The sequence below is a fragment of the Microtus ochrogaster genome, chromosome 1 (assembly GCF_000317375.1).
Source record: "Microtus ochrogaster isolate Prairie Vole_2 chromosome 1, MicOch1.0, whole genome shotgun sequence".
NCBI classification, from domain to species: domain Eukaryota; kingdom Metazoa; phylum Chordata; class Mammalia; order Rodentia; family Cricetidae; genus Microtus; species Microtus ochrogaster.
In genome coordinates this window covers 77430113-77442167 of record NC_022009.1, presented here as the reverse complement: position 1 = coordinate 77442167, position 12055 = coordinate 77430113, and the positions used below count along the sequence as shown (strand labels likewise).

Sequence of the window (12055 nt, the reverse complement as noted above, 5' to 3'; positions counted from 1 at the left end):
GGTTACTTGAAGGTCTCCCTTCTCTTCCTCATCTTTTTTCCTGTTTAGTTGGTGTTAGTTTGTTTCTTTAGCTTGGTGTTTCCAGTTGACAAGAGCTAGCTAGGGTTATTTGGGAAGATGCAGCCTCAAATGAGATCTCCCTATCAGTATGGCCTGTGGGAAAGCCTGTGGAATATTTTCTTAATTAGGGATTGAAATGTGAGGGCCCAGCCCACAGAGGTGGTCCTTAGTTGTGTAAGAAAGCAGGATTAGCAAGCCATGATGAGCAAGGCAGCATGTAGAGCTCTTCTGTGGTCTCTGTTTCAGTCCGCGACCCAAGTTTAGGCTTGGAGTTCTTGTTCTGGCTTCCTTCAGAGACAGAAAATGTCACGAGAGCTGTAAAATAAAGTGACCCGTGTCCTCCCCTAGCCTCTTTTTGCCATGGTGGTTGCCCTGCTAAGAGAAACCCCAAGAAACCCTCTCAAGAGTTGTGGCAACTCTAGCTTCATTTCCCTGAGTTACACAAACGCTGAAGGAAGGCTACACACACACATTCTCTGATTGTCTATGATATGTTTATTGTGTACCATCCACGAGTGGTTTTCAAATTATTTCCTCTGATTATTGCTTCTTCTGTACTCCTGGAATTTACCATGACCATGAGCCTCCCTTTTCTCATTCTAGCATTCTCTGCCTTCCCTCTTTCTATGACTATTTTTTTCTGATATTTTTACACCTATCACAATTTTTCTTTTATTTACACTGTAATTTGAAAGAGAAATAAACCAAAACCATTAGTCATTCAATTTCTTATCAGTTCCATTGCGTGCTTGAGAGTCTACCCTGGAAGAACAGCTATGGTGTCTTGTGTGCACAGGAGTCTCTTGTGTTTGCACAGTAATCTGCTTCAAGCATTCTCAGATGTATGGAACCTCAAATGTTTGTCTTTCTTCCTTCTCCGTCCACAGTGTTCTTCCTACTTACTTTGAAAATTCTTGTGATTCTTATTAAATCAATTTGAATTGTGGAGGTAAGGTGGCACAGGAGTTTAACCTGAAACAGGGATCTGGCTGTATGTGAATATGGAGGAATGGAAATCCCTTTAGAGGGAAAGAAAAAAAAAAAACATTTGAAAAGAGCAGAGGAGTAGACACATAGCCTAAAGTTATCTGGAATGTGCTCTGAGGGAAAATTAGCCTTCCTAAAACTCCACTAGGGAATTTGGAATAAAAAGTAACATCGCTGACTTACTCTCAACTGCCTGAAGTTCAGGGTCAGCCCATTCTGACTATTTCAATACATCACGGAAGTGATCTCTGAAACCAGAGGCATTTCGGGAAGAATCTGTTCCTGTAAACAAAGGCTGATTCTCCAGAAAACAGGGCTGGGAGCTCTCAGTGGCTTCCATACTAGGTGTAGATGTTTCCTGGAGGAAGCCCCAGATCTGCATTGGGCTACGAGGGGCTTTACTAGAGATCCTTTCTAACTCCCCTGTGGAGTATGACATTTTAGGAAGACTCTTCTTCCATGCTCCATCTAGATCATTCACCATATTCCTTTTATTATACTTTTTCTTCTCCAAACATGCTATGAAAAAATATGGTTGCATGCACATTATATTATTGAAATACTAAAAACAACTTTCATATTAAAACTAGAACATGCCTCTACCTGCTTGTTTATGGAGTTGCTCCATCACCCATTTCATTGTTTATTTTCCAACAAGATGTATCTAATGTTTGGGTGTAGCATATGCTAGAATATATGCAAAGCATGGATCACTAACATATTCATACGCATACACATACACACAAATGCACACATACAATGTTATAGAATATCTTGATATCTTGGAAAATAAAGTATTTACAAACTGATTAGAGTTTACTCCCACAACGAATATGGAAAATAGTATTTTATCCTAGTGTTAAAAAATTTCCACTCAAAGGCAGTGTATGTATGTTTTTTAAGAATGAAGGTCAAATTTTAATAACAAAACTAAGTTTTACAAAATCTATTTCTAAGTGCAATTTTTAAGATATAAAAGCTTGAAAATGAATATGTTAATTTGAATATGCATAATATAGATCTTTGAAATGTTCCAATATATATCCTTGTATATAAGGATCATTTGTTAATTTTCCACAATTTTATCGAAATGGACCGTAATCCATCTATTAGTGAAATATGAACAAATAGGTTGTAGGTAGATTATTTTCATAGGAATTCACACTTTTTTTGTGGGAAGCATCACATGTCCCTCAGTTTCCTTATGCATTTACTATTTTTGCCATGTTTTATATAATCTGAATGTGTGGTATGATATAATATGCATCGTTTAAAAAGGAGTATATTCTTAGGTGGATACATATGTTCAGCTTAAAGAAAATATGGTATTGAAATAGCTTAAGCTAGGTTAAGTGGTTTGGAGTACTTTATTAAAAGACAAAAATAGTTTGTACTTTTCTAAATCTGGTAATTTTCAATATTATATCATAAGATTTACAAGTCTAAATATTTATTTAAATATCCATATTTGTAAATGGGTATAGGGGATAAAAACTAGTTTCCTAGATGCTTTAAAATTAAAATGATTTTGTGTACCATATATATTCAGGTTCATGCCAACACCTTGATGAAATCTTCAGGAGACAATGGTGTAATTAGCGACTTACCCAAACTTTAAAAATATTTTAGGCACTGTCTATAAATGCTTTTCAAACACAAAGATACACACGCATTTCTTTAGTCAGATTTCATTGTACAGTGCTTGTAGCTCAGACTACATGCCAAAGTTCCTCCTCATACTAAATGGGTTTGAACATAAACTGTGCATGCAGATCTCAAGTGGTAGTCTCTTAATAGATGCCAGCCACTCTTTATTGCTGCCCTCTTTTATTTCAGTAACATTTTAATTAATTCACACTGATTGAATAAATGTACATTGAGACTTATTTCCTAATGAGGGTGCATTTAGAGGAAAGGTTCCGCATCATCCTGATATCCTGTGGGTAATTATATTCTAATTATATGGTCAGGGGAAAAGAGGCTATAACTCAGTACTGATATTGTTCGCTGGGCCCAATTAATTACAAGCACATAATGAAAGTTCATGATAAGGTTGACTGGCAGTCAGTGTAAATTTTTGACTCAATTCAATTGTACCTAAAGTGAATGCAGAGCTAGACTTTAACCTGGTTAGAAAATGTTCTGGCATGAGATCAGTGGGTGTTCAGATGGACAAAAGATCAGAACGAATTCTATCATATGCTCTGCCTCCAAGGTTTTCCACGGATGATGAAAAGGAAAACTAAGCCCTGACTGTAAATATTATTATCAATATTCTTTCATTATCTGTACTGACCCTGGGGAGCAGTATTAAACTGAATATACAGGGAGAGAATTTTAGAACTAGCCATGATTTTTGAAGAGGAATAGCAGACATAACAGACAACATTATAGCTATATTATGGGTAACATATGTATAGGTATTAATCTGCTATGTTAGCTTTTGGAAGGTGGATTCCCTTCTCTCTCTTCTTGCTTTGAGTTATTCATTCTTTCTCTTCCAGTAGACTTAGTTTTTATATATGTAGATGTTTACATCAAACATAAATGTGCTGCTCTTATATACTTATTAATAGAAGAAATAGTAATCACTGTCAAAGCCATCTGTGTGTGTGTGTGTGTGTGTGTGTGTGTGTGTGTGTGTGTGTGTGTTTGTGTGTATGTAGTGTGTGTTGGTGCAAATGTGTTTTTGGGAGTTTTTTTAAATTAAAATTTTATTAGACTATTTCAAGATACATGGTGAGAGCATAGAACAATGAAAGACACTGAGATCAAAATAAAATGAAACTCAATTAAGAGTAAAATATGTAGAAATAATTTTTCATTTTTAAAAGAATGAGTTTGTAATTTATCATTACTCCTTTGCTTTCCCTCCCTTCAAACCCTCTTAAGTACTCCTGCCATTCTCTTTCAATACACAGTCTGTCTGTTAGTGTCTGCATACATGAACATGTATATGAAGATACGTTCCTAAATACCATCTGCTCAGTTCATATAATGTTACTTGTGTCTTGCTTTTAAGGAGAAATATTTTTTTAGGCAAAGTGTTTACTTGCCTAGAGATTGCCAAGTATGCTAGGCCGCTTGGTCAGTTAAGCCTCGGCGTTTTCCTGTCTCCACAATACTGGGGCTGACATTAAAATCATATGCTACCATTCCAGCTATTTTACATGGATTCCAGGGATGGAGTTTAGATCCATAAATTTGCAGGACAAGGCTTTCCTCCAACTGATGTCCCCAGCACAAGTAAAATAATGTTGTCCTTAAATTTCTGTTAATACAAGCTTATGAAATCAACTTTGGTAGAGAGTGATTGTGCAAGAGACTCTCTCTATGCCAGTGGCTCTGTCGTGTTTGCCAGTGGCATTGCATGGGTTATACAAGCCCATGCCCAGCAGCCGATGCCAACAAGCAACAAGCTCATTGGCATTTTTTTTGGAATTTCTTTTGTCTTATAATGCTTGGCCAGAGATTTTTTATTTTCAGCTTACAATCATTGTGAGTATATATTGTTTTCCAACTCACGTGTGTTTATCAGATTTGTGTGTGTGCAAATGTGAGTGGTTCTGCATCTGATGCCTTCCTTGTGCTTTCTCATTGGCTCTTTTCTTTTGCTTTTTTCTCATGTCCCATTCTCATTCACTTTTGTTTTATTTGTATTATTGTTCTTTAGTTGCCTGTTTGTCTTCAAACAAGAGAGAGAATGAAGGGATGCAGGTATGAATGGGAGCTGGGGAAATACTGAGATGAGCAGAAGGAGGGGAATCCATAATCAGGATATAGGGCTTGAAAAAAAATCTACTTTAAATAGAAGGGAAAAATGCCTCTATTATTTATGAATTCTAAAGGCTTTGTTTGATACTTACATTTTAATTGGCTGTAACAGTATTTGTAGAGAATAAAAAATAATTTATTGTCTTTTGGGCTCAGATGATATATTGACCTGGACGTTACTAAAGGCACTAGTAGCAATAGAACAACCTTTTAAAAAATAGTGTTATGGCTGTGTGTCTGAGTCTACATATGAAGAGCCCACCAAAAAATAAAGCTTAAATTATGAAACTGGAATAAGAAAAGAAAGTTCATGAAAAACTAAAATGTATTTGTTTTTATAGTCTAGCTATGCCTCATTATGTTTCATTCTAAATGTTGAGTAAAACGTAACTTTACCCCTTTAGCTAAGACTGTGTGCCCCTTTAGGAGCAAAATTTTTTCTTTATACTCGTTTTCCTTTTCTTTTATATTTTTATTTCTCCTTTTATTAAAAATACTCTTACCACTCATTTTTAATGTCAGAGATATATGCTTGCGTATAAGAGAAAGCACACAGTTTAAAATAGTTTTTTTTGTGTGTGTGTATGTGTACTTTCAGAATACCACTGTAGGAAAAAGTGTGTTGAATTCATCCAAATTGACCTTTAACAGTGCTTTATTTGGTTTTCCTTCATATTTTGAATTTTTCATTAACATTTAAAGATATTTTATTTTTGGTCATGCAGAAAGTAGACACTTATTTACATATTTATGTATATATGTGTCTCTGTGTGTGTGTGTGTGTATGTGTGTTTATGTGTATGTGTGTTTGTCTCTGTTGCTTTTCTCATCTCTTTGTGTATGTGGGTGTGCATGCGTGTGTGTATTGTGTGCATGCATCTCTGAGTCCATGTGTGTGTGCTTGCATGTGCATGTTTGTACATTCGTGCCCAAGAGTGTGTGTGCATGCATGCGCATGTGTGTGCATGTATTCACATGCATGCATGTGTACTGTACTGAGAACCAAACCTGGACTATAGTGTGCTAGGCAACTTCATGACGACTGAGCTATATCTTAGGCTCCAGTGTCGTAAAATTATTTTTCTGTTATTTGAATACTGAGAGCATTGGCTGGCAAATGAGTTTCTAAGTCTTAATTTTGGATGTTAATCATTTAATTTTATTTTAAATTGTTGCTCATAATCTGAAAATAGGTTAGCTTGGTTCAATAAGAGAGGTAAATGAGATCTCAAATGTAAAAGCACCTTCCTAAAATTATGAATTTTCATACATAAGTGTAGGCCTAATTTTGATAATTTTACTTTAGTCTTGAAATAAATGATGACTCTTTAAATGTGAGTACTGTGTCCCTATAATATTAACTAAAACCTCCAATAATCTCCACTAAAGATTTCTCTTTGTCCTGTGACAATTTGGATTAAATTGTCAATTTAAAATGATTACATATTAGAAAATACAAAGGCAAGAAATATCCTAATACGTACTTAAGAATAATAGGATTTTAAAATTTCTTCAATATTAAATTGAACTTAATAAGTGCCCTGAAGGCAAATGCATCTTTTAAACTAATTATCTGTTCTGTGTATTCTATTTAATATTAAAAAGATACTGATTAAATAAAATCAATCACATTCCTCTGTAGTCACATCTCTCATTGATTAAATAAAAATATACAGTTCCTGTATAATTCTAATTAAAAATATATTACACTGAGAATTATATACTCTAGATAATTTTCAAAACTAAAACATTTATTCTTTTCATCTTCAATATTTAAAAGTATGTACAGAAAAAATATTTAAAAGTATGTACAGTAGGGGAAAAGCAGTAATGTGATATCTGAATTTGTTTTGAGAAGTAGCAACTGATTTTTTTTTTTTTCTGCCTGAGACCTTAATGTAGTTCAAGAAGAGGTGGCTAGTGACATGATAATTTAATAGCCATCCCTATACCTATTCATTCTGGTTGGAAGGATGCTCACAGACAGGAAATTTTCATCTTTTTCATTCTTCAACAAATGTCTCTCAGGAGGCAGAGTACCACCTGGCAAACCCTTAGGGCTGGTGGCTTCCTGTCTAGGTACTGATGCCATCTGACCTGAGGTAGGCTTCAGTTTTGTCGGCTCCTCATCCTCATCCTTAGTTATGCTATCCCAGCTCAGAGAGGTTCAACAGCTTCCTCGGTGTCTCCACCTCCACATCTCGCTGCCCAGCCCACACATATGCTATGCTGAGTCCATAGCAGTGACGGGCTAACAACCCTACAGATCTGAGGAAGAGAAAGCCCCCATATTGATATCCATAAAATAGTAAATCTAGGCAAGTGGTAGCAAAGTGACAGAAAGGTTTGAGTCCCTTCTACAATAATTGGTTTGCTTGCTTTTATGCCTTAACTATTATTTTTTTACAAATGCAATATATAGCTTTTGTGTTTTACTTTCGATCTTAGATTTTTTTTTTCTCACATCTGTGCTTTCTTGTGATACCTGTAGGTTCTTGCATGCAGACCCTTGTGAGGTTACCTACACTGTTGTGTTTCTTAATTCTCAGTATTTGCAAGGCATCAGCACAATGTGGGAAGAGCCTGTGTAGGCTCTGCCTCATCCAAATGTTCATGGTAACTAGTTCCTTTGTCTCTCTCCGCCACCAACTCTCTCGGCATTTCTTTTCCAGCAGTCTACTTAACCTGTATTTCTCCATTTGGGGTTCAGAACTTTAAGTCACCATGAAAACAAAGCTCAATATTTCTTTTCCCTTCGTATACAGCCATTCCTTTTTCTAAACCTAGAAGCTTCATTGTTTTGACCAGAATATTGTACACATTTTAATTTTCATATCACTGAAGAAAAAAATCTAACGTATTTTTAAATTTTATAATAGAAATGTAGCACAAACCTTATTTTCTCCCAACCATACAATACTTACCAAACACACATTGAAGCCTAGCAAATGTATAACTTAGCTCAACCACTGCTATTATTTTGTTACATATTTCTTCATATGTAGGGCTTTATAGATTCATATGAATTGATCTAATATGAATGCAATGCACTTACATGTGTAAATAACACATACTGAATATCTAAGATAAACTATCCATACATATATACATAATCTATTTTTTTATTAATTTGTGGTTTTACAGTAAATCACATCCATTGTAATACAAAATCCCTAAATATTTCAGTGAGTATCTTCTACTAATAAGCAAATTTTCTTCATAATGAAATTACTATTCTTACACAAAAGAAAATTGTCAGCAATTCCATATTATCACTGTCCTCCTGTTCATATTTAAGTGCATGTGAGTATCTGAAACTAATGTTTAATTGCTTTTATTTGTTTACTTAGCCATTAGATGTTTCATTTTAGACCCTTGCATTGTATTTGGCTGTAATCCTGAGCAACGTATAGAACCACAATCATCTTGTTTAGCTTTCTAACAAGTTCCTTCCTCATATAAGATAAAGGACACCATGCTTTTCTAACTTAGAAACCTCTTGAGATTCTCTGTGGCCAGGGTCCTTGAGAAAGGTCTCCCTTTGGTTGCTTAAAAGCCTCACAGTTCCCTGGGTTACAGCATAAAACTGTAGAAAGATCAGTAGGAGCCAGACAGGAAATGTGGCTGACACACAGCTTTGAACTGGATTGGGTAGGAATGAACACATTTTGCCCGTCACTCATCGGCCTGCCTGTTCCACACATTGAGTAGATCAGAAATCGGGATGATTATTAAAATCAAGAAACTGTCAGTGAAAACTCCTCCAAGTGTCTTGTCAATCGATGTTTAGAATAATACAAAGTACTTCTGCAAATTTTCCCTGTGGAAGAGATACTTGACCAGGTTCTTTTATACAACTTAGTGACTTTTTGATGAGAAATCGGTGGCAAAAACGTGTGCTATTCATGCTATAGAAGGGTCTTCTAAATAGAGTTGTAGTCCATGAGACCTTAATATCTTCTAGAGTTCTCCTAGACAAATTTGCAGCTGCACCAGATTACTCTTTATTTCTACTGTGGTGCAGAGCATAGACACGAGAATATGTTTCTCAAGCGACTCAGAAAGTCATGGCAGTAGAAGATAATGGAAGATATACTATTAGAAACATTAACATTTTTGCATTAAGCCTAATCTTTTAAAGCAACTTTCAAATAAAATGGTGGTTTTTATTTAATTACACATAAACTGTATAGATTAACTAATAGTAATAACTTACTGTTAATTTACTAATAGCAATGGTTTCATATTGTGGCAAGGAGCAAATACCATTATCTGTTGAAAGAGATGAGATCAATGCTGGAAAATGTATTGTTGGTATTGATGTGGAGAAAGATATAAAGTTATGGGGATTGCTGTGTGAAGGTCAATGCCAGCTGAGAATGAGTTCTTACACAGATAAAGCCATCTTTAGAGATTCTTTGTCTCATAATGTTATATCAGAGCATTCCAATTTTAAATATATATATATATATTCACACCACAGGGCCTTTGTATATATTCTGGCTTCTGATTTTGTGTTTTTATGGGATTCCTGAGTGTGCATATGAGTGTGTCACTTGTGTCTAAATCTGTTTTATTCCTTTTCTTGACCTCTTTTCCTTCTGTTTAATTGCTCTGTCCTCTTCTGATGTATTTGATTTTGTTTTGTTTTTAGTTTTGTTATTATTCCTTAAGATACCTACTTGCTTCCTAATAAGAGATAGAAAGGAGTGGGATGTGGATGGAAGGGGATGTGGGGAGACACTGAGAAAGTACAGGAGCAGAAACTGTAATAAGAATATATTATATGAAAAAAATCTGTTTTAATAAATTTAATGATTAAGGTAATAATAAATTGATATTAATAAAATATCACTGCAAAATTATATGTACATGCACAAAGGCAGTGGAAGTGTGTATAGTTGGCAGGAATGTTCACCAGTGTAGTCTGAATAAATAAAGTCATCTTTGGGTAAGTCATTTCACATCTAACATATTTTGCTTTGAGTATTCCTTGCCTGACAAAAAGATGTCCATTTATTTAATCTAGGAAAAAAAATCCATGAAGAGACTGTAGTTCCAGTTCATGGAACCCACAGATATATGGTGTGGTGATAATATAGGTGTTCTATTCCCAGATATATGGTGTATGGTGACATCATAGGTGTTCTATTCCCAGATATATGGTGTGTGGTGACATCATAGGTGTTCTATTCCCAGATATATTGTGTGTGGTGACATCATCGGTGTTCTATTCCCAGATATATTGTGTGTGGTAATAATATAGGTGTTCTGTTCTATTCCCAGATATATGGTGTGTGGTGATATCATAGGTGCTCTATTTTCAGTTTTGGTTTCTCGGCTTTTATATAAACTTCTCTTTTTCAGCAGACTATGCCCACGGCAGGAGCCTCTGTTCCTGAGGTATGTAAGGAAATTTTACAACTGTTACAACTAAAAGTCATGATCATCTTATATGGATGTAAGGGATATTATCATTGATTTCAAATATTACATGATGTTAACACTTTAAAATTAATGCAATAATGTTAATTCTGTATTTGTCAACATTTCAATATTGGAAGTAAAATTCTTTGTACTTTCAATTATGGGATAGTCTTAAATACTTTTCAATTTCTATTTGTGACAAAAATTAGGAATATCAAAAATTATATGTCATAATACATTTAGCGAAAACTTAAAAGTTACTTTGCAAAGAATATGACCACTGTGCTTTGTATTCACATGTGAAATTCTCAATATCAATGGAAGGACATGGCTAAAAGTACAAATTACTTCAACTCTTTGAGAACATCATTACATAGCATTTGACAATGATGTGCTGTGAATCCTTTGCTCCCTTAGAAGCAGTCATCTCTTCAAAACAATGTCTAAGGAAGTTTTATGCAGCATATGGCTTTGCATACAACTTCATTAGAATAGTATGTAGTCAAAAGTAAATGCCTTTATCCCTGCCTTGCTGTAGGTCTAGCAAGTGACAACAAACCAAAGTCTTTATCATATGGTTTTGTTTATTTAAAAGGTACCCAGCCATATTTGCCACAAGTTATAATTCAGGACGATTGATTGAAAAACTAAAATCAATATAACTGTTATTCCGACATGCTATTTCAGTTTTAGGAAACAGAATATTATGTATTGTGTTTATTAAACTCTTTTTAAAGTATCTTTTATTTTTAGTGTAGGATACAATGTTCTTTACAAATTTTAGTTTTTCACTCACTAACCCCTAAAATATATTTTATTTTTATCCATTTTGTTCTAAAATATCCTTAAACCCAGGTATGATGTGTGCATGGGGGGAATGCACAAATGCACATACATGCTCACCCCATTGCATCCTTGTGTTCTATTCTGTGAAAGACTTCTAACAGGTTAACTGACCACACATTTAAAATATTAAAAGAACACAAAGAAATGTACATATAACATTTTGTTGTTGTTTTTTGATACAGAGTTTCTCTGTGTAGCACTGACTGTCCTGGAACTCACTTTTTAGACCAGCCTTACCTTGAACTCACAGAGTTCCACCTGCCTTTGCCTCCTGAGTGCTGGGATTATAGGCATGTGCCACTGCCACCCGGCAATCATTTAACTTTTAAACTATAAATAAGTGGTTACACCTTTTACAAAGGACCCAGGACTTTCCTTTGAAACAGTCTTGAAATCACTGACACATGGCATTTCTTGAATATCGCACAGTCTTTTCATGTGTCATTCTGTTATTTTCAAATATTGTAAAAATTCAAGGCATCTGTTGGATAATTTTTTTATTTTTATTTTGAATTCCCATAATAGAGTTGTGTCTACACATAACTGGAACACCCGCACTTCCATGCATACATTTAATTGCAACATCACACTCTCATACATACACATAATTGGAACACCCCCACTTCCATACATACATGTAATTGGAAAATCCCAATCTCATACCAACACAGAATTGGAACATCCCCACTTCCATACATACATGTAATTGGAACACCCCCGCTTCCATACATACATGTAATTGGAACACCCCCGCTTCCATACATACATGTAATTTGAACATCCCCAATCTTATGCCAAAGTTTCCAAAATTGTTTCTATCCAGAGCCATCAAGCTATTTTTATAGCAACAAACATATCAATTATGTTATAAATTTGAAACGGTAAGAATTCTACTTCTTCTTTAGAAAATAAGAAAGTTTACTTAAAACTGGCAAACTATATTGAGAATATCATAAGATCA

The 12055-nt window shown here is 34.8% G+C and overlaps 1 protein-coding gene across 9 annotated transcripts in view; it reads left to right on the top strand.

Moving 5' to 3' along the window:
- Dgkb (diacylglycerol kinase beta) overlaps positions 1 to 12055 on the top strand; it is a 594132-nt gene that overhangs the window by 205299 nt on the left and 376778 nt on the right. For 7 of the 9 annotated variants that reach the window (XM_013347831.2, XM_013347829.1, XM_026782456.1 and 4 more), the window contains one exon: positions 10189 to 10224. In XM_013347831.2, the coding sequence (XP_013203285.1) occupies positions 10189 to 10224 (36 nt within the window). The remainder of the gene's footprint in view (positions 1 to 10188; positions 10225 to 12055) is intronic. The other 2 variants (XM_013347832.2, XM_005343840.3) reach the window with 1 other exon arrangement.